General features: G+C 38.6%; 1 protein-coding gene across 2 annotated transcripts; it reads left to right on the forward strand.

The window, feature by feature from the left end:
* Nucleotides 1-11,100: 11,100 nt before the first annotated feature.
* Nucleotides 11,101-22,804, forward strand: LOC120564017 (probable E3 ubiquitin-protein ligase HERC4). 2 transcript variants are annotated; one of them, XM_039808603.1, is made up of 23 exons: nucleotides 11,101-11,487; nucleotides 11,631-11,748; nucleotides 11,940-12,016; nucleotides 13,588-13,809; nucleotides 13,976-14,067; nucleotides 14,708-14,838; nucleotides 15,006-15,130; nucleotides 15,224-15,300; nucleotides 15,392-15,498; nucleotides 15,630-15,689; nucleotides 16,381-16,486; nucleotides 16,780-16,975; nucleotides 17,850-17,998; nucleotides 18,159-18,275; nucleotides 18,406-18,504; nucleotides 18,725-18,889; nucleotides 19,008-19,154; nucleotides 19,337-19,503; nucleotides 19,623-19,689; nucleotides 19,816-19,886; nucleotides 21,386-21,569; nucleotides 21,685-21,793; nucleotides 22,152-22,804. In XM_039808603.1, exons 1-23 carry the CDS (start codon nucleotides 11,259-11,261, stop codon nucleotides 22,403-22,405), a joined length of 3,069 nt encoding a protein of 1,022 aa, XP_039664537.1. In that variant the 5' UTR covers nucleotides 11,101-11,258; the 3' UTR covers nucleotides 22,406-22,804. The 2 variants fall into 2 exon arrangements, with proteins under 2 accessions (XP_039664537.1, XP_039664538.1); XM_039808604.1 differs by lacking the exon at nucleotides 11,940-12,016 and having other exon boundaries at nucleotides 11,352-11,487.
* The last annotated feature ends 804 nt before the right edge of the window (nucleotides 22,805-23,608 follow it).

Genomic DNA, 23,608 nt, shown 5'->3' on the forward strand with positions numbered 1-23,608 from the left:
TTACAATATCTTGTAAAAACAAAAACAAAAACAAAAATATGTGCAAATACTGAATCTATTCATAAGCTGAGCTGGCCTTGACCAAGGTTTCCTCCACAACACACAAGAAAAGCTACAGTACCATCCACTTTCCTCTCTTTATCTCTCACCAGATTCCTCATCACATTCCTTGGCTCTCCTCTCACTGAAAAAGGAGCAGATAAAAATGTGTTTTCTTTCAACTTCTCTACTCACTATTTTCACTCTCTTTTACTCTGTCATGCTGTTTCTACTTTTTTTCCTCACCCTTCCTTGTCCATCATTAGCTTCTTTTTTAGGTTAAAATATGCTGTTTTGTTCTTTCTTTCACCTTCACGGCTGCCAGCTTCACAATTACCTATGACAATACTTTTTTAGGGAGGAAATTTCATCAGTAAGATGACAGTCAACTACACTCACATATATGGAAACAATAACTCACGACTTTAAAATGTTCTCGCGCAACAGCCACCGCAGTATTTATGGAGAGAGACAGAGAAAGCAGCAGAGCAGAAAACAGACAGAGACAGATGGAGGCAGAGATGGATAAAGACAGATACAGCAATGTTTCTTTTGTGAACTTTTATCATAAGTTTAGCCAAAGTGTTAGTGTAAATCAGACAACGTGTCCGATTCCCTCGGTGGAAATCCCCTGAAACTCCCCAGGGCTCTTGTGCTATATCTCAGCTGTCGGACAAGGCCTATATCTCTCATCTCTCTCAGCTTTGTGTGTGTGTGTGTGTGTGTGTGTGTGTTTGTGTGTCGTTTGGTGTTTCATCTTTGTCCCAGCCTCATGCCGCTAAAAGGCCTTTGAAGCGAGAGAACTGGTCAGTGTATCTGTAGTTTTGTCCACTTTCAGTAGTCACATTAGACGCTGTATCTAAATGTTCTACTTAGAGCAGATATTGAAAACATGGATTAGACCTCTTGAAAAATACTGAGAGAGAAAAAAAATCACATACAAGCAAATTGAAGGGATGCCAAGTACAGTTCCTCAGCCATTTTTGGCGCTTAGCCAATCAGAACTGTTCTGTAGATATTTTAACCTGCAGGCAACTAGCTGATCTGAGCCGTCACGGTTTGCCTACACTAAGCTGAGTAGCTGCTAGCGTGCTAACTATGCAGCCTGTTGCTAAAGTGAACACCCCAAAAAAAAATGTTAAAGCAGCTATAATAGATATTTTTGTAAAAGCAGTTGCTCTGTGAACCTACATTCAGTGAACCTACATTCAAATCTGCAGCTCCCCTTGGCTTAACAGAGCTTTTTAGTGTGATTCAGCTCACAGTTTAGCAACTTCATTGTTTTGGTTCACTCTCACCACTCTTCTAGTGGCCACAAATTGGTTCGCGCAGCTTTAAATCACTTCTGGTTTGAGTTCTGGTTTAATTATTGCTTTATGGATACATTTCTATATGGCTCCACATTAACATTTGATAAAATAGGTATTTTAAGTTTGTTGTCCTTGTGGAAGACAATTCTTTATATCGGAGACAACAAGATTTAAAGGCAGTACACACCCATGGTGCTCCCACACAGGTGTTTTCACTCTGTCTGATTAGACTTCAGGACTGGGTGGGCATGTTCACGCTGTCCGTGAATGACATCTTCTCCACTCTCCTGTTGCACATGAAGTGGGACAACTAACACCTTAATTATTTTAATTGGTACACTGAGTTTAGTGACCTCATAGTATTCCTACCTTCTACCTTCACAGAAATCTAATCAGCCAGAATAACGGAAACCATCTTCTCTGTTTAAAAACTCAAAGAAACAATGATAAAGTTTGTTAGTCTGTCTCACTGAGCTCATGGTTGTAAGAAATAGACCTTTTCCACACCAGATATTTGGCTTGTCATAAGCACAGGTGGAAATAATAACATTAACAATGGCTCAGTTTTCTTTAAGTGTCCCAATAAGGTATTCCAGTGAGCTAGCGCACAATACCAGGATCTCCCCTAAGTGGAATGCAGCCATCATTAATGTTGTTAAATACACCTGTGCTTTACCTGCTATGACATGTCAAAATATTTGCAGTGAAAACTTCATGCACATTGTTAATGTCATTAATCACATTGTAACATGTCAAAATGTTTTCTGTGGAAAAGGCCTATTGGGTCTTATTATTTACATTTTCAATAATGTAGAATATGAATGAATACATGAATGAATGCCCAGACCACATTGCACTTTAAAAACTTCAGCCACATAGAATACTGCATATACATTTTCAAACAATATTGCAAAAAGTAAATAACTGAAAAGAAATTAATCATACACAAATCATTGGCAAAATTTACCTTTTTTTTAAGTAGAAAGAAAAAAAGAAAGAAAGACCCCCTAAAGACAAATAAACAGCAACATGAAAAAGTGAAAGAAAAAAAGCATCAGAGTAGGAGAGAGAGAGAGAGAGAGAGAGAGAGAGAAAGAGAGAAAAGAAACTGGGGGAAAGAGAAAAACAGAGAAAAAAAAGAGGCATCCTCTGAAGTCATGTTGTTCTGTGAACTATGGAAGTGGAGAAGGAGAGATGATACTGTGGATGTTTAAGTCCTGGTACGGCTCAGTACAACTCATTCCCCTGAAGCTGAGTACACACACACATACACACACACACACACACTCACAATGCTGGAAGTGCTCAGTGCACTTTGTTTCTCAAGCGGCTGCATTCCTTCACTTGAAGACTCAAGTTGCTTCAAGAGGATACAAATGTTGACATGAGTACAGAAAAGCCACAGCAGGAGAGATTGGTATTTTTCAGAATAATTGCTGAGTAAACTGAAAATATAGCAAAAAAATACTATAATGTTTTATTTTGTTGGTACTTAATTCTAACAACCTTATTTGAACATCAATAACTAATTACATTATTAAAAGGCAATTGGCAGACTCTAGCAACAGCTACTCTCTGTTTTTCATCTTGTGTCTCCGGGTTGGATTTGGAGGGAAATCTGTTTTATTGCTTGATGGCACAAAACAGGAAGAAGACGATGTTCTTCCAGCCCAGGCTGAGCGAAAGCTTTGACAGTTTCTGGCAGTGGTAGATAAAAAGAATGAAAGGCTGATGGAAGAATCACTTCCAACATGGTTATCCTCTTCAGTCCAGCGAAGAGAACAACAAGGGAACTCTTGGAGTGTGTGTGAGATGGCCATTTATTATTATTATTATTGAATGTGGTCTAGGTTTTGAAAAATGTTTGGTTATGGATTAATTATAAGATTTATAACATTTTGCATCAAGTACTTTATACATATTTTAATTCATATATAATATGTATTATTAAAAATTGGGCCTCCAAATTAGCATCTGAGTATCTGTAAATTAATAAAACTGACATGCTGATGCATATGGAAGATATGGAGGAAAATGTAATGGTAGTAGGCAAGTATAGGCTGTTTAACCCTTGTGTTGTCTTTGGGTCAAATTTGACCCATTTTCTAAACTTCTATTTCAGAAATATGGGTTTCTTGATAACATGGATGATTCCATACAACACGCTTCGCAAGTACAACAACAGATTGGATCTCTACTTTCATTCACAGTTTTGTTCAATTTTTTTACATAAAAAAAAAAATGAAGGAAATGTTTCGAAACTGAACCTGACTGAACGTTGACATATACCCTTCTTTGATTATCCTTCCTTTAATATTAGTCTAAATAATTCATAATTCATGCTTTTTTAACTAAAGAATTAGGTACAATTTCATAAAAAGGTTTATTGACAATGAATTCTAAACATTGTGTAAAAAAAGTGTAAAACTATATAAGTTGGTGATGGTGTTTATACATGGTAGTGAAAATAAGCCCTATATGTAAAAAAAAATTTTAAAAAGACAAAGATGCCAGAAAAAGTGTTGATTTTCAGTTTTGACCTGGGAGGATGATGCATGGTCGACAACACAAAGGTTAAATTACAACCATATAAAAGTTATGTATTTATAGGTCCCCAAACCCCCTAATAAGGTAAAATTGTTTATAGACTTTTTTTGCCTGATAAAAATAATGAAAGTCATTTAATCTGCAATACAATCTTTGTAGAACTAAATCAGACTTGCTCATCTGTGTTCGTGCAACAGCTCAACAGTTGTTTGGGCAATGGATGGTCTGGTATTCTAAAAACATTCACTGATGTGTTTTCCAAAAAAAAGACCATTGAGAAAAGGATTATTAAAACCCCCTGTGTGGTTTTACCATGGGTGTGCATTTATTCAATGCAATGTCAAAGCAGACCAGATCAAATTATTCTTAGACGAAACAACAGATTATATTCTGTCTAATCCAACCCATACATTTAGTACACAGGTGGTATACATGTATTCAAACTGCATTTGTGACCTCATTTTATTTGAAAGTGCTCCGACAGAAGAAAGCAAACAGAGTAAAAGGAGGAGAGAGATGATCTACTTTGCTGGAGTGATGCACTGCTGAGGTCAAAAAGGTCAGGACAGCTTCAGACACTTTGAAGACATTTTAAAATAATTTGATGAACATACCTACACCAGCTGCTTTTAGCTGCTTCTGCCAGTTCCTCTCACTTGTGATTTGTTTCTTAGCTGTGTGAGAGAGCAGCAGAGGGAGAAGAAGGTGATCAACAGACTTATGCTACGTTTACACGTGGCCAGCTATTTTCATAAACGGACATTTCAACCTCTCAGTTTTCAGAAAAGTGTTCGTTTATGTGTATATATATGCTGTCAATGCCGTCAAGAGCATGCCAGACCTGTAGGTGGCAGTGTAACGAGAAGCTCAAGCCCACGTTAGCCAATCAGAATCCCGACAATAGCAACAACAGCAACCAATCACGTCCTCTTTCTCTCTCTCGGCTGCCTAAACCCAAGGGGGTAAGCTTCGCTTCAGAACTCGAGCCATCATGGCGCCATTTTGTTGCTAACTGGCCATCACCTCCTGTTAGCATTCCGCTGACCGCCATTTTTTTTTTACGTCACTTGACTGAGAATAACTTTACATCCGAAGCGTTTAAAGACTCGATTTGTCCATTGTTTAGTTCTAAAGAAACACAACAACGTATAAAGGCTCCATTACCTTGTATCTCCGTTATGGCTCCGTAGCAGACGTTTTTGTAAAATAGGCAAACGATTGTGTCATATACCAAGGGCTTACTGTCGCACAGTAGAGAGGAATTACCGTATAGTACAGGAGAAGCTTCGGGGCAGTTTTGACTTACATTAGCTGTTTAGGTTTAATTACTAATGTTAACTAGCATGTTAGTTAGCAATAATTAGCATGTGCTTATGTTATCTCCTTACATCCGCTCTCCGTCTCTGTAAGATTGGGAATGATTGAGATTTCTCTTGGCAGCCTACCAGAACACTTACAACTTTCAGACACGTTGCTCACGTCACATTTACGCGGTCTCTCTCAGTTGGAGGCTGCGCAGTAAAGCTGGCCATCACCGGAAAAGTGCTTCTAATAGCCTTCACTGGTCTCCGTCCAGAGCAACGGGATCTATTGGTCCATTATATATATGTCAATGCCTAAACCTCCGTTTGTCTCAGTTTACATGCAAACGTGCAAACGAAGTTTTCCAAAATCTCCACTTTGGCCGGAGTTTTTAGAAATAATCGTTTTCTGTGATAAAAACGGGGTTTTCGTGTAAATGAGAGGCCAGACCGCAGGAAAATATCTGCGTCTTCCCTTCGTGTAAACGGGGCCTTAAAGAGAAGAGATAGAAGTGAATGATTAGCAGAGATGCTATCAGCATTTGGCATTCTTACCACCCACTGCCTCTTTCCCCCCTGTCTCTCTACTCTGGAAAACATGTGCAAGGAGATGGTTTAGGAGATCTTAAACATCAAAAGTGAATATGTATGTCAATTGATTTTTACATATTGGTAAACAAATTGCAAGACAACTGAAAGTCTTTATCTTCCCATGGTCTTATTACTGCAGGTATTTTATAAAAAATGAAGATGTAATTTCCCATGACACTTGTTGTCTCCTGCTGCAAAGAGAATGTTCACCTTTTAGTCAGCAGTGCAGGTTTATCTCCTCAGTCCTTACTTGGATGGTAAAAATGATTTGGTTAAAAAAGTACATTTGCTCCAAGAGTGTCCCCAGGTTTCAGCAAGTTAATGTAAAGGCCAGTACATATTACATTAATAACAGGTCAGTCCCAGTGGATCCATAACAGGTCTGGACACACTGGATCCCCAACAGTAAAACTGGAGAAAGATTGAGACACTACCTCCACCTTGTGGCTAACCTATTGCAGTATGTCAATATCTATACTGTACGTAAGACAATTGTGGGAGAGAAACCCAAATTGTTATTTTATATTCTGATATTCAGTTTTTTTGTAATGTAATGTCCAGTTTTTACTTATTTTTTTAGAGAAAATTCTGTTGAAGGTCTGAGACCGAAACGTTGTATTTTTCTAAATAAATTATTGCTTGCGTAATGGTCAGTGTGCGGGATTTTCTCTAAAAAAAAATTTGATCTGCTACTCTTGATCATATCCTACGCACCTGCCCGACAAAAGAGGTGTGCAAAAAGGTTTTCGCACAGTTTTTACTTATTAAAAAAGATTAAATGAGGAGAACACATGTTTTTCTTTCCAAATTGATATTCCAAAGGACGTCAGGTCTGTTCGTATTACTCTAATTATTTATAAAGATAAGCAGTGCCGATCCTGACCTCCCTGGGGCCCTAGGCAAAATTATGCTAAGGCTAATTGGCCCTCTACCTGACCCGTGATGCCGTGAGCTATGTAAACCATTTGCCATTGCCACACAGTCACCAGTTCACCTGGGTTGGTGTTGCTAGTACTTGCTGAAGACGGCTGTGCTGTTTTTGCTGAAGCTGGCTGTACTGGGTCTGTGCTAGTACTGGCTGTGGAGGCTGGATGTGTAACAACTGAGTCTGTGCTTGTACTGGCCATAGGCGCCGATTTATGTCTTCCTGCTGGGGTGCGCACAGGCGCACGCCCTTTAAAAAAAAAAATAAAAAAAATAAAACAGTAGTCAAAAACAGCGATGATCTCCGTGGGAAATTAAGAATTAATTCCACCGACATAATCAATCACACTATGACAGACGCTCCACTTAGCACCAACTTAATTTTAAATGAATGTAGCCTACTGGCAGTCTGGCACACGTGGGTGCACAGTATTTTCCGTGGGTGCTCGAGCTCCGGAGCACCCACGGTATCGGCTCCTATGGTACTGGCTGATGATCCAGCATCTCCTCTACTGACAAATTTAAGCATAAAATACTATTTATACTATGGCTTGGCTATTATAGTTAAATAGTGAACTAGTGATGCAGATATCAATAATCCCTGTGAGTGATATCAAGAATTAACTTTTGTACAAGTGAACATGTAATTCCTGATATCAAAAATAGACATTGGTAGGTAAAAATTAACTAAGGGGCCCTACTAGTAAAAATAATCAAGAATTCACATTGCAAATAGTAAAAATATCGAATTCTTGATATCAAAAATGCATAAACTGAATGAATAAAAGCTAAAATGGCTTGCCATAGCATGTTAAAGTTTTTATTTATTTATTATTATGCATGTTGAAGCAATTCTTGATTTATGGTTATTATTTACTGAGGGATGTGAATCCATATTGACCAGTATGTCCAGCTAATCAACATTTATACAGTCTATCTGGTCTTCACATATATTTCTGCTTGAAAAATGCGCGTTTCATTTCGTGCACGCGCCTAACGCATGATAACACACCCGACGCGGTTCTCTTTTCCGAGCTGCAGTAAACAAACACCGTTGCACTTTGTTGTTTATCAAACGTAATAAATAATTGTATTTCATGCTGCGTTCATGCCACCTCGAAATAACAGGCACCGCCCCCCTGGTTACGTTGTTTTTCCGACTGGCACCGTTCACATGGTTGGGATGTGTGTTCTTCGTCTTCTGTTATATTGGCGTTTGGCATAACAACTTTTTGCCGTAGCCTAGAGCATCAGGTGTGTGCAAACATGGAGGCCACAGTAACAAAAAGATTTTCTGCTGTTTTCTTATGCGAGCATCCAAACAGCACATCGCCAGGTGTTTGTTTGTGTTATCTGCAGGACAACGAACGGGAAAAGACATGGATAATTAGTTTGTTTTTTTATACATGGGCCTATTTATGAATAATTTTAAACATGTTATGTCTGTGCATGTTTCTTGGCAGAGGAATTTATCCACAATAAACAGTTTATTGTCATTGAAATATGTTCAGTAAACCAAAGTCGCCTCCATCAAACGTCAGTTGTCAACAACGCGTCACCAACTGGGGAACTCGGTTATCAAAATCCAGCCCGAGTTTCCCACCTCTGATTCACACAGGAAGATACGTGAATGGTGACGTTTTCACTCGGAAAAACGTTTTTCCGATGTCCATGAACGCACGATAAGACATCATTTCAACCATGACACATGGCATTTTAAGTGTATAAAGTTAAAATTGAAATTATCAAGTTTATTCCACAATATGTTACTTTTTGAGTAGACTGCTACAGGTTTTTGAGTTTTTTGTAAGAATGAGCAAAAAGATTGACATTTCATTTAGAGATGACTCCAGATGATGTCCCTCAACGTTTGAATCCATGAGAGTATTATGGTATGTGCCAACTGAGATGATTGACCTGACATACTGCGCAACATAGACTGTATATGCTCTGTGGGTTTTAAAGGAGGATATATTAACCCTGATTGGCCGTACAACTTACATACCTAGTCAAATGAAATACAAGTAGCTTACAAGGACAACATTGGGAAAATCCAATATTTGCAATACATTACCTGGCATCTATTTTTGTGGCATGACAAAAACATAAGAAATAGGCCCTCATAATTTGGCATTAAAACAAAGCGCAAAACATTCTTGTCAAAAACATTCTTGTAGAGAAGTGTAAATGAGTTTGTTTGGACTGCTGAATATACAGTGTGTTGAATATTCTGGCTGTCATTGTACTAATAGCATTACATCCAGTCAGTGGTGGAAGAAGTATTCAGATCCTTTACTTAAGTAAAGGTACTTAATACACCACTGTAAACATACTGTGTTACACGTAAAAGCCCTGCATTGAAATCTTACTTAAGTAAAAGTGTGTAAGTATCATCCGGAAAACTTACTTAAATAATAAAAGTAAAAGTAACTTAAGATGTCAGATTAATGAAGTGGAGTAAAAAGTATACATTTCGTGGAGTTGTAGAGTAGTAGTAGTGGAGTAGAAGTAGAAAGTGGCATGAAAAGAAAAGACTCAAGTAAAGTACCAGTAGTCTACCTCAAATTTTAAACTTCAATGCTTGAGTAAATGTACTTAGTTACATTCCACCGCTGTATCCAGTTAGTTGCCTATAGGTCTTTCATTGTCTGTTTTAGCTGCTACCTCAGAATGAGTTCCAACTTGTAACTCGCCATTGTAACGCCATTTTATTCCACTTGTAACTTACAAGTGGAATAAAATGGCGAATATCAAAATAAAATAACTTGTAAGCACAGTTATATTACAGGATGTGTAGTCTGTATTTGAGGCTCTTTACTACTCCTGTTTTTTTTTTTTATTATTGACAGAATGAGCTAAGCACATTTTGGGGTCACTTTCTGAAGGGCTATAGCTACATATTTCCCAACCAACAACAAAATGACGCAACTCAAAGTCACTTCTCCCTACCCCAGACGTGTTCTTCTCTGTATATGAAACAAAAAAGTCCTTTAAAGTCATTTATATTAATAACCGTCTAAATATTACGGTATTAATCCTTGTGTGGTGTTCGGGTCTGTGGGACCCATTTTCAATGTTTGCTAAAAGAAAAAATAAACTATTTATTATTTATTCTAACTCAAACTCATTGGCCTTGGCTCATTTTCTGTGAAGAACATAAAAAATAACTTATTTTCAATGACTGCACATGGTACCCCCCCACACATAACTATTACATATGAGGTGTTCGGGTCTACTGGACCCAAGTGTATTTAATTGTAGGTGCTATGAAACTATGTTGTCTTTCTGCACCTGCTATTCCCACACAAAGTTACAAATGTGTTACATTTCAAGCACTTTCACCTGTGTTAAGAAATCTCCAAAAGACGTGATCGTTTGATTTCTGAGGCGGAAGGAGAGGCTGGGGTCGAATTGAAAGTTAAGCAAAAGATTTAATGAACAACACGATGAAAACGACATGACAAAAACAAATGATACACTGCAGCTGACAGCAGACTGAGTTGACATGCCTCCTCTTCAGGAATTACATCAATCAGTCCTGAGACATTCTCAGGTTCGGAATTATATTCCTTTGGAATTGTGGGTGTTTCCCTGAATGGAAACTGTCCCAGGTTAAAGACACACCTCTGATTTCAGGTTTACTCCAGGTCACAGACAAAGGTTGTTTATCAAGGTAGTGCCAATTCTATTCAGGTTTACAGAGATATGCATTTCCTTTGTTCTAATCTAGTCTGGCCCCGCAGGGAGTGGCTCCCCAAAAGTTGTTTAAACAATAAGTCTTCTAGAGCATCTACATTCATGCTAAATAACAGACATGACCTAATTAATTCTTTAGAAACTTGAGTAGGTGTGAGCCAGACCAATGCTGATTAGGCTTAATCAGTATTGAAACATCCCTTAACTCAGTCACACAACAGTTTAAATTTTTTACCTAAAAGTATATTGTACTAAAACATAAGCATGGTTTTAACTTTTTTATCTTCAACACCTGTTATGATTAAATTCTAAGAAATAAGCACAAATAATGATCACAAATCTTGTTTCTATTTTTTTAAACCTTTTTTATAATTCAATTTCCTTATTTTCTCACAAAAAACCGAAGATCATCATATTGATCATAAATGTGATCTCAAAGGGGTAAATGGCAAATATGAACCATAAATGATGTAGCCTATATATCATTGGTAATTGAGCTAAAGTAAACATCTATGAAGTATTTTTACATAAATTGTTATGGCTTTAAAAGCCTAATAATGTGGTGGGTCCACCAGACCCAGGAACGTTGACTGTGTAACAAAAATATGAACACCACACAAGGGTTAATAAAAAAATAGCGATTCATACAGCCATTCTTAGTTTCACTTTCATTTGTCTTCGTTTAAAGGTAACCCATCACCTGGCGTGTTGTAGTTTCGTTTCATCCTACTGATCATTTTTAAGTTTAGGTTTTGTTTTCCGTTGCTCACAGCAGAGTTTGTTTCCACTTTAAGTTTCGTTACCGAGTACTAAAAAGCAGCTGTGGGCTCCGCAGAGGCGCTGTGACAACATGTTTACATGGGGAGAGGACAGTCAGCGGGGCTTTCGCTTAAAAGATGGCTCAAATGTCGACAGTGGGCCTACACCAGATAATGGGGTTCATCTTTTGAACGTCAGTTATCACATCACGGATCTGTCCGGAGGTCACAACGTGCTGGCTTTCGTCAAAAGTAACGGAAACTCGTTCATTATTCGCACAAATGTGAGCAAAGATGGGAGAAGAGTCCGAGGAAAACAGAGTGAGCATCAGTCTTGTGTTCTGTTCCTGCCTGTATTTATTTACGTATAGCAAGTTAACTCAACCAAACAAGTTTTCTCATTTGCAGTAATGGTGACATATAACCTGACACCTGCTGTGTACCTGTGGTCTGTGTTCTTTCAGAGTTTGTTGAGTGTAAAGAGAAGATTAAGGCTGTGAGTTGTGGTGATGATATGGTCACACTGCTGTCTGAGAGAGGAAAGGTTCTCTGTGTGGATGCAACTCGTACTTACATTCCAAGGTAAGGAGCAGCTAAGGTTATGCTGTCAATCACTGTCCTGAATAAAAAAAAAAAAAGAAGTAAAATGTCAGAGATTTTGAACATGTGACTTTTTTTTAAATGTGTCTTACAAAATCTTTACTTGGATACAGCTCTTATAACTAAGTATTCAAGCTTACAGTATAAATTATTTCTGTTTCTTGTTCTCTCAGGCCCCTGGAAGCTTTGTGTAGCATACCAGTTTGTCAGGTTGCTTGTGGGAGCCAGCATTCAGTTGCTCTGACCAAAGGTACAGTAAAGTGAACAATAAATTGAACATCAGTTCAATTTATGTTTTTACATAAATTGAACAATAAATTCAATTTATGTTTTTACATAAATTGAACAATAAATTGATCAGTTCAATTTATAAATTACAATTTATGTAATTTATGTTATGTTCAACTGATGTTCAAGCTAAAAAGGAGGAATATATCTAGTACTACAGAATCCAGCCATTCAGATAGGTTGGGTTTTATGTGCCTTGGTTATTTTATGAGCCTTCTGCCTTTATTGGTGCTCAGAGTATAAAACAATTACAAAGATTTGTAAGGATTGAGAAAGAGATTTTGCTGTTGATATTATTTATGTAATTCTCTTTTTTCATTTAAAAGGAAACTTCAATGTTTCAAGGTGTTTATTTGTGTGTAATTTGGGTGAACGGATCCTTTATGATTATTAGGATCCTCATTTCTACCACAGGAGTAGCCTATTGGCTCAAAGGCAAAAACATGTTGTATGTATTTTTCTTGTATCCACATACTACCGGCATCCAGTGCATATGATTGAATGAGTCAGTGCATTGACATATATGAAAACAAGATACTGTAAATCCTTTAAGCTATAGTGCATAGTTTCTGTCGCCCCCATGAGGAATTCTAAGTAATGACAACAACACATGATGCAAGCTTTGGATGATATAGCAATAATTCCTACACCTAATACGTCACAAAACCCATTACTAACTTGTTGAAGAGCAGTAAGGTGACATTTGTGTCTGACCTTAGTCATTTTCTTTTTTCAGCGCCTTCCAAGAGGAAAAGCCACACCAATGGTTATCCATGTTTGTCTTTGCTGTCGGTCACTTTCTTGTTGGGTTTTAGTCCTTCTGCTGAACGTGTAGGTCTCTTCCTAGCAGTACAATCACTGACTGAAACATTTCGTGGGCGCTTGCTGCGGTTGTCCTTTCTGGGCGGTGAAGTAAAACACATCACACAGTTTTGTGTTGAAGAATATTTGCTATACACCAGTTGTGACTGAGACCAGATGTCAGGCAAGAGTTTTAAGAAATCAGATTACAGTATTGTTAGTCTATATCCATGACGTTCCACTCCCGGGAATGCTTCGGTGCCGGCGGAAATTCCACTGGATTTCCTTCTTTTAGGCCGGATGTCCGTTACCTTCCGCTTTCTTTGTGTTGGAATTTTAAACTCTGGTCAATTTCTGAGGACTATGGTTAACTGCTCCTCAGATCTCTGCAGGGTAAACCCAGACAGCTAGCTAGTCTGTCGAATCTGAGTTTTCTGTTGCACGACTAAACCAACTTTTCAACGTACACGTTCCACCAAAACAAGTTCCTTCCCGAGGCTATTTTGCAGGCACCAGGGCTCCTTCCGGTGCTTAGCTCCGCCCAAGATGATTGTGATTGGTTTAAAGACATGCCAATAAACCAGAGCACGTTTTTTTCCACCCATCCCGGAATGCTGTGTGGACTAGCCAGACCCTCCTCCGCAGCACTGTGGTGGAAGGTCTGGCAATGCGGGACTACAGTATTGTAGACTGCACTAGTGAGCTCACAAAGTCATGGTTATTTCTCCACAGATGGTCAGGTGTATACATGGGGCCAGGACTCCAGGGGCCAGCTGGGTTTGGGGAAGAGGAAGCCCGGTGCCAATTCACCCCAACACCTCCGATCCCTGTCAGCGCTCCCCTTGGTCCAGATCGCTGCAGGGGGAGAGCAGAGCTTCGCCCTCTCTGTCTCTGGAGGTGTGTTCGGCTGGGGCAGAAACCACTGTGGACAACTCGGGCTGGGAGACACAACAGGTACTTTTGCAACAAGTTCAATTTGTATTTGCTTCCTTCACTTTAATTTTTTACATACCTTTAAAGATTAAATATACAAGCAATAAATGTGCAGTAGTTAGTTTAAAACATATCTATACTACTGTATTTTCATGACATGCAAACTTTTGTTAATTTATTTCTATAGACAGACATACACCAACTGCTGTTCATTGCCTGAACATGAAGGAAACAATTAATATTTCCTGTGGAAAGGACCACACTGCCATTTTGACAAAGGTTAGATTCCTGATTTGTACTCTATCCCGACTTTTCCTTAGTAACTTCTCACAAGTTTGTGTACAGTATTGTTAGTGTTATTAGATGTTGTAACCACTAATTTAACACATTTTACACATTTACCTTTACACATAATTGCTTGAAAAAGAGTGCTTTCTATCACGCAGACAGCATCAGGTGGTGGGTGGCAGTAGCTCAGTCAGTAGGGAGTTGGGCTGGGAACCGGTCATACCAAAGTATGGTGGTGGACTGGTAGCTGGAGAGGTGCCAGTTCACCTCCTGGGCACTGCGAAGGTGCTCTTGAGCAAGGCACTGAACCCCCAACAGCTCGGGGCGCCTTTCCATGGGCACCTCCCTCACTTTGACATCTCTCCATTAGTGCACATATAGATACTGAGCATGTGTGTAATGTGTATAATAATAACAACAGAGTGAAAACACTGTAATTTTCCCTTGCGGGATTAATAAAGTATACATTATCATTATTATTATTATCACACATTATAAATAAAATAATTACAATTTACTCACCAAATAACAACTATGTACAAATGGAGTGACGGAATTGGTTTTAAATTAAGTTGGGTGGACCCAAGGTGCTAAGGAACTTTAAACTATAGTAGTATGGTTGCTTCCTCAGACTGGTGCAGTGTTTACATTTGGCTCTGGCCAATATGGACAGCTTGGGCACAACTCATTCAGAGATGAACTACGACCCCGGCTTGTTGCAGAGCTCTGGGGGGCAAAGGTCTCCAAGACTGCATGTGGACGGTACAGTATATCACCTTTCATAATGCAGTCATTCTGAGAACAGAATTTTACTTTAAATATTGCAAGAGTCTTGGAAGCTGCTCCAATGAAAGCTATACAAAAAACTAGACAATCAAAGTATCTTTATGTCTCTGATTAAACATGTCTGTAATATATCACCTACGCAGACATCACACATTAGTGTTGACAGACTCCAAGAGGGTCTACTCCTTTGGGTGTGGAGAGCAGGGGCAGCTGGGACATGGAGAAGAGAGTCATCCATCTGTGCCGCTACCTGTTCAACTGCCACCGGGTAACTACATTTCTAAAATAAGTGAATTAATAATATGAATGCAATGAATGGTTTCACGAAAGAGATTACATTTTTATTCTATCATTATTCCAGACACCACTGATGATCCTAAAGTCAGAAACATCTTCGCAGGAGGAAACTGTTCATTTGCAACATGCAGGTCTAATGAGGTACCAACACAAATACATACAGTACAGACCATGATGGTTCGAGTGTACAGTATAACGATGTGACCAAAAACCCAACTTTTTTATTTGGCAGGACCTTCATGAAGAGGCAAACAACGATGTAACACGGCATTGTCTTGATGATAAGATTGACAAATGGACCTCTGAATGTGATTCAAAGTCATGGAAAAACATTAAACAGTAAGTATATTGCATTAGAAGTGTATATGTAATTACTGTGTCATGAATTAAACTATTAATTTGGATCCCTAGCTATTACATGTAACAATGTTTTCTCAGTGCAATCGACTAAAAATTTTAAATCTTCACAGGGAAATTCACAGGATGTTCTCCTCTGCATCTTGTGCGAATGCAAGCTTCCTTGAGCAAAGGTAAACACAGTAGATGATCATCCCTTCTTTTGATCTTGTGAATTACAACATTTACTTTTTAGCCATGCTAGCTGTCTGTCTGTCTGTCGGTAGGGTTGGGCATCGAGAACCGATTCCTACTCGGAATCGTTTAAAAAAAAATTACGATTCCATCGGAATAACTTTCCTCTTATTTGTGAAATAAGCATGTGACCCGTTTCAACTCCACCACTCAAAAAATCGGAATCGAGAATCGATAAAAACGAAAGGAAGAATCGGAATTGGAATCAGAATCGTTAAAATCTAAACGATACCCAACCCTATCTGTCGGTAAGATTGGAATATCTCAACAACTATAATGATTGTGATGATATTTGGCACAGACATTCATGGTTCCCAAATGATACATTTCAATTACTTTGGTAATTTCCTGACCGCATTTTAGCAACATCATCGGGTCAAAGTTTCAATTTTGTCCAATACTACAAAACTAATGACCTTCCCATCAGCCTCAACTGTACCTTGCTTTAGTACTAAACTAAAATGTTGATCACAATACACATTATAGCCTACCTGCTAAATATCAGCATGTTAGCATTGTCAATGTGAGCATGTTAGCATGCTCAGCACTTATCTCAAAGCAGCACTGTGCTACACAGAGCTGCTGGTACAATATGGATGTGAGCTTAGTCTTTTTTCTTTGTATCTTTAGCGAAGATAAACATTTCCAGACTTCATCAAAGTACTCTGGCTTGAACTTGTCACTTGCACGACGAGCTTTCAAGAAACTGGTAAAGAAGGACAATGTTTTCGCAGAGGTATGTAACTGAAATGGATCTAATGTGTACATGGCTGCCAACACTCTCGTATTTCAAGGCCATCTCCTGCATGGCGTACCACAGTGCTTAAATTGCAGTATTTCTGTTTTTTCATAACATAAATAAAATTACAAATATAAATCTGGTTATCTATTTACTTATTTATTTATTACTATTTATTTGTTACTGGCACAGTGAGATTTATAAGACTGCTAACTTGTCTGAGGCAGTTAAAAAAATAACCAAAATGTCCTGATGTTTTTTTCCTTGTTGTCCTTTTTTCTAACTAACAGCTTGAGGCTGCTGTCCTGCATTTGCTTCCTTGCCTTGATAAGAAGCCTGTGGGAGTGGAGGGATTGAGAATCTACCTGCTTCTCAATGAGCTCCTGCATGTGATCCAAAAACACAAACGGCAAAAAAGCACAAAGCTTTCTGAGGTGGTCGCTGCTGCTGTAATAAACTTGTCTACTGACAGCATCCAGGTCATAGGTACTGTCTCCACCACACATGGAGTATCAAGCAAAACACATTTTTATCTTGTTCTTTTAATAATGTTATATACATTAAAGTTATAATCCTAGAGTTTTCATGAAATCAAACCCCATTTTTAAGACTATTGTCTGCATACTTTCTGCATTAGCCATTCAATGTTTTTGCAATCAGCAGTTACCTCTCCATAGAGCAGTTTTTATGGATGGCTGCTGTTGTATTCTTAAAGGTGCCCTGCCACACAAAACCGTTTTTTACTTGTATTTTTTTAAATATATTAGGTCCATATGTGTTTGTGTTATGTCGTGACTCTGTCAGCTCTAGCCACTGAAAAGAAATAAGCAGAGAAAGCAGGCCAATTACAAAAGCTGGTCAGTCTGACATCATGTTGCCTGAGCTCATTACTATTCATGAGCTCGCCCAGTTGTGCTGGGTAAAGGATGCTGATAGCCAGGCTCTCATTGGCTAGATGTTTACCAATCAGAGTCAAGCAGCTTAGCTTGTTGAATATTAATGAGAACTGGCAGAAATCGAGTTTCCTGCAGGCTTTCTATACCATGCTAGAATGGCTTGAAACAAGGTAACCAAGGCATTTTTTTCCACATGAAATGTGAGTCCATGGTAGAACTTCAGACATTACCACAAAGTAATGAACTACGTGTGGCAGGGCACCTTTAACAAAGTAGCTGCTCAACGAATATTATGAAATCCCAGTTGCTGTAACCCTGGTAACCATGGGTGTCCCCAAATCAACCTGGACTGAAACTTCAAGGATTATACCTTTAATAGTTTGAAGGTATGTTCTTAACATTGGCTTAGTTGTTAAATGCTCTCTGACATTAATGTCTGCAAATCTCTATGTTGTCTTCTTCAGGGGACTGGTGGTCCTCACTGTCACCTTCCACCATGGTTAGACATGTTAAGGTGTGGAAGCAAGCCCTCTCACTGATCCTGTCCTATGAGCCTGTTCCTCGCAACTCTGGAGTCAGAAACCTGCTACTAGTCCTCCAGTACATGTACAACGTCAGTATCAGTTATAGGCTGTATTTTCTATGAATGTCACAAAGAATGATCCCTAAGCAGTAATCCTACTCACTTTTACAACAAAATATTTTTTATATTATATTTTAGCTTTTTACTTTGCTATACCTTTAAACTAATAAATACAACACTTATTTTAAAGGCCAACAGCAGGATTGCAGAGCCTCGAAAGATGCCAGAAAGGGATTTTTGTTTGTTGATTGACAATGACTTTCTTATTGAGGATCTGCAGCTTTGGCGTTTACGGTCACAACGCAAGGTACAAGGTCTTCCTTTGTTTCTGTCACTTTTCAGACACATACAATACAAACAGAAATTCTGGGATCTTCAATGGTGACCATATACATACTGTTAAATGTGAAAGACCTGTATGTTTTTTTCCCTTTCAGAATATGCCTGCAGAGCCACTTATCCTTTGTAGCTTTCCAATTCTGATGGATCTGGAGTCAAAGCAATTGGCTTTTGACATGAATGCTGAAATCACCAAGGTAACTGAATCCTTGAACTGTGCCTCATACTAGCCTTTACACACAATACTTTCAGGATCAAGAAATCATCAGGAAATCCTGTTTTTTATTCAGTGTGTATTATTGCAGTATGAAAGAATACGTTCTCCATGTGAGAAACACATTGAAATTAGGCGTCAGTTACACAACACAACAACGGTAAAATAAGCTGTGAGAAATGAAATCTTGAACTTTATTCCAGATGGAAGCAAAACAACGCACCTATTTGGATTTGTTTTGGGAATATGGATGGATTTTCCCTCAAGACCTGTGCTTTCAACTGGACGTGAGGCGAGGATCAGTTTTGGAAGACACCCTTGAACTACTGGCGGTTGCTTGTCACAGTGACTACAAGTTGCCACTTGTGGTAATTATGTAGTTTTGATATGATAGTAAAGTCACTAAACTTGCATTATTGTATAGTTACTCTTGTATAAGCCACTGTACCCGGAGGAAAACTTAGTTTGTGCCTTTGTGTCTTCTAGATTGATTTTGATGAAAACCTTACACACGATGATATACAGCTCTACAAAAAAGACTTTTTTCACGAAGTCTTTCACGAGATGGTGTCAGTTGAATATGGGATGTTCATGTTCAACGACTCCGAAACACTGGCATGGTTCCCTTCCAAAGTGAGACATCCTCATACAGAATTATTTTTTTTTTTTCAGAAATCACTATTCAATGGATTCCCTTCTGATGTTGATACGTAATAATAATTAAATAATATTCAAATCAGATCGTACCTCATAAAGAAATGCCATATTTCTTTTCTATTTTTCTGACATAAAAATGTCTCTTCCATCAACAACAGGCAACATATGAGGTCCAGAGATACTTCCAGTTTGGGCTTCTGTGTGGATTGGCTATGTACAACCAGTGCATCATACACCTACCCTTCCCATTGGCGCTGTTCAAGAAGCTGCTCGGTGTCAAGCCTTCACTGGTGGATATGATAGAATTCAGCCCATGTGTCGGAAAGTAAGAGGAAATGACTGTTTATTTAAATCACACACACCTTTGGTTTTAGGTGCTGATTTCTCTTATCATACTGTAAATATTGTACAGCATATTAAATGTTCCTTTGTTTGTGCTTCAAGGGGTCTGCTGGAAATCCTAGAAGTCTACGAAGACAATGTCATAGAAAGTCTCTACGAGAATTTCAAAGTATGTGTTTTATAGATGGTCAATAATCTATTCTCATTTATCTTCCTTCTGATATCCAACTGAGAATCCATTATCTTTTACCAAAGTAGTGATATCACCATCTTCTTTCTTATAACTGATCAACAGATCAACTGGGATGGGACAGAGGTTGACCTTGATCTTGAAAATCCTGAAAAGCCAGTTACAGGTCAAAATAAGTAAGCATTTATTACTCTGCCCAAATATTTGTGACATTAGTATTAATATATGGGTTCACAATACACACACACAGTAGGGATCTTCAACAGGGGGTCCGGGACCCCTAGGGGGGGGTCCTCAGAGTCAATGCAGGAGGGGATCCAAATTATTGTTAATTTTTGAAAGTCTTTTTCAAAAAATAAAAAGTCTTAACATAAATCCAACATATTATTAGCAAATATAAATCCCCACTGCTCACTGGCCTATAGGTAAGGTAGTCACTAAGGTAGCCATCCTACAAGGATTCACTGTGCCACATGTATGTTTAAACATTAAAACATGATTAAAAAAATCATGCCAACAATTATTAGGCTATTTTAATTGCTTAGTATTCTATGCAAAAAAAGGTATGTATAAAGGCTTTAGGCCGCCCTGCACGTTATTGTAGGCCCAGTTTAATATGCAACTTCATTTTATACAATACATGTAGTAGGGGGTCCCTGCTCCGTCTCTCTTTCAGTTAAGGGGTCCTTGGCTTAAAAAACGTTGAAGACCCCTGGTCTAGAGAATAGCGACTCGAGTCCCCTATCACTGCTATGAGTGCAGGGAGAGTGGACCTAAAACAGTGAAGTTGTGGGTTACAAAACCTCAAACAATGAAAGCTCAAAATGGCCGAGAGGAACTGTCTGCCGATAATTTGGTGTTTTCCACAATGAGCGACCTCTTCCACAAAACAAATAATTGTGCAATCCATTGTTATGGTGAAAAAATAAAATAAAGCCTTCCTAAACAAAGCATTTAAGAGATAAAAAAACAAGACAAAATAACCCCTTGTATTTAGTGATCAAACTTTGAATTAAAACTTACTTTTTTATAACTTTTTTTATAGCTTCATGTGCCACTAAGCAACTCCCATGGGAATAAATGTGGCCCTGCCTCCAACGCTGTATCCAGTGTTCTTTATACAGTCATGATCATTCCTTGAATGTTCAAGGTGACAACGACGTTCACAAACGTAGACAAGCCAAGTTAGCCCTCGGAGTAAATGCGTGCTAACTACTGTAGCCACATGTAATAAAACTAAAACTAGGAGACTCCCTGATCTAAACCAGCATGAACCAAAACCACCAACACACTTTTATTACATGCCATATTGACGACATCGCAGAATGCTATGGCTTCACTTCTTCTAATTCATTCAGAGCATTTCGCTATTTTTCGAGGAAACTCAATAAATCAGCTTACACTATGTTAACGACATGTTTGCCAAAACTAGATATCCAGCCATAGCCAGAGACTATATCGTACTATGTTGCCCCTTTTAAGCCACTAAGTTTCTTAAAGTACACCACAAACATACACATTTTGTAGATGAGGAAATTAAGCTACCAAGTTCCACGGGAAAATGCCTGTCAAAGAGTTTGGATTTCAATCACTCGTGCTTGAAATAAAGTGGAACAGAGCAGTTAACAATTGGACAAACCCATTTATTGACTTGAAACTTTAATCTGCTAAACAGGAAGGAGTTTGTGGATGCCTACGTGAATCATGCCTTCAACGCATCAGTGGAGAGGGTGTTTCAGGAGTTCAAGCGGGGCTTCTTCCAGGTGTGTGACAAGGATTTGGTGAAGCTGTTTCGACCGAAGGAGCTGCAGGAAGTGCTGGTGGGCAAAGACTTCCAAGACTGGGAAAAGCTGAAACAGGTAAGGTCCAAAACAAGAGCTCCTCATGGTCTAGTTTTCTTTGCACCTGATTTATCGCTTCCTCATGTGCTTGATTTGAATACTTAATAATAACAGTCTGTTTCACTGCTTTTAGAACACAGTTTATGAGGGGGAGTACAATACCACACCACCACACCCCACCATACAGATGTTTTGGGAGGTTTTTGATGAACTAACTGAGGATCAAAAGAAAGCTTTCCTTTGTAAGTATTGTAAAGAAAATAATAAATCTGCTACTACTACTAGACTTGCTGTATATGTTGAATCAAGGGAAGGCAACTAATTATTGGAAACAAATTATCAATATTGTTTTACCATCCAGAGCCTTTTCGATATAGATGGTTTATGAAAGTTTAAAAATTTTTTGTTCTTGACACTTGTTATCTGGTTAGTGTTTTGTGGGAAAGTAGATGATGTTTTACCAACAAAGGTGGTTGCTTGGACAACTGTTATACTGTAGTTAGCATGAGCAGTGATACAATTATGTCTGAATCAGCAGTCTGACTTCAAGGTAGTGCAGAACACAAGACATTTGCTGATTACCACTTTTCCCTCCACTAGGGTTTGTGACTGGCTTTGAAAGGGTGCCGTTTAATAAAATGGAAAAGATCAAGATGACTGTCAAAGTTCAACAAGTCCAGGACCTCTCCTACGACCGGTACTACCCTAGGACACACACATGTTTCTCAACCCTGGAGCTGCCCTTATACTCAACCAAGGAGATCATGCAAACCAAGCTGACAGAGGCCCTGAGCAACAACAGACGAATACAAGGAGGACTTAACACTGTAATAGAGCACTTTGTAAATGGATGACCAAGGAGCAGCCTTAGTAGCTACTGGCGGTGTAACTGTGTATAAGCAAACATGAAAGGTTTAACATTATTTGTGATGATTAAGCGTGTGGGGTGTCTATAAAAAATGTATGCGTCATTGTGAATGTGTATATAAATATCTTAGCCTGACAAGCCAGACCCACATCAAGATGTTGGGTCTGGGTAAGTGATTGTATTATTTCTTTGGGTACATCTCAGGTCATAAAGAGTGTGATAGAGTTTGTAATTTCAAGGGCCTAGTAAAACCAAAAATGTTCCATACAGTAAATAATGTGTACAGCAAAGCATACTTCTGTTTATTGTAAAGACTTTACATGTTCGTTATATTTATCAAATGAGATTTTCAAAGAAATGTAAAAATAAAAATATTTATAATGTATTTGCACTGTGAGACTGGTTTAATTAAACAGCAGCAAATCGTACATATCTCCAGGTATTACAGCTTTGAACCTGTTTTAAACAGTCTATGCTTTAAACAGGCACTGGAAGAGATCATCCTTCTTAATACCTTATATACAGTAGATGCTTAATACTAAGACAAATACGGAGTTCAAAACAAAAAATGAAATCTGTATCTTCAACTCAAACGTCAGGGCAGAAACATGGAGAGCCACAAAAGCAGCAAGCAATAAACTTCAAGCCTTCATAAACAGATGCTTATGAAACGTCCAATCTACTAACCAAACACAATAACTGATACAGAGCTCTGGCAAATCACTAAACAATAACCATTTGAAACACAAATCAAACGGAGGAAATGGGGTTGGATTAGGCTTACCATGAGAAAACCACCCTCGAGCACGACCAAACATGCCTTAACCTGGAACCCACAGTGGAAAAAGAAAGCCAGGAAGACCAAGGAACAGCCGGAGAAGGTCTGTGGAGGCAGAACTCAAGGAAACAACATCATCCTGGAAGGAAGCGGAGAAGACCGCCAAACATCAAACCAGCTGGAGAAAGTTCATGAATGACCCATGCTTCCCCAAAGAGCAAAATGAAATGCTGATGCTTTGAACACAATGAACCAAAGTTATTGAGAGTGCATAGGCCTGGATTGATTTTGAAGATTGAAAGCAACATATTTTCATTGAACAAATGCACAATAACTTGAAGAGCTGTGCTCATTTTTATTGCTGCAGATAGTCAGCTGGGTAAATATAAGTTCAGGTTAAATAATGCAACT

This window comes from Perca fluviatilis, chromosome 8, assembly GCF_010015445.1.
Source record: "Perca fluviatilis chromosome 8, GENO_Pfluv_1.0, whole genome shotgun sequence".
NCBI lineage: Eukaryota > Metazoa > Chordata > Actinopteri > Perciformes > Percidae > Perca > Perca fluviatilis.

What these genes read in the sequence shown, in the direction of transcription:
- LOC120564017 (XM_039808603.1), top strand. Translation starts at nt 11,259, where the DNA reads ATGTTTACATGGGGAGAGGACAGTCAGCGGGGCTTTCGCTTAAAAGAT. An exon ending in ACACTGCCATTTTGACAAAG is followed by an intron (nt 14,068 to 14,707) that starts GTTAGATTCCTG and finishes TTGCTTCCTCAG; the next exon opens with ACTGGTGCAGTGTTTACATT. An exon ending in TCCAAGACTGCATGTGGACG is followed by an intron (nt 14,839 to 15,005) that starts GTACAGTATATC and finishes TCACCTACGCAG; the next exon opens with ACATCACACATTAGTGTTGA.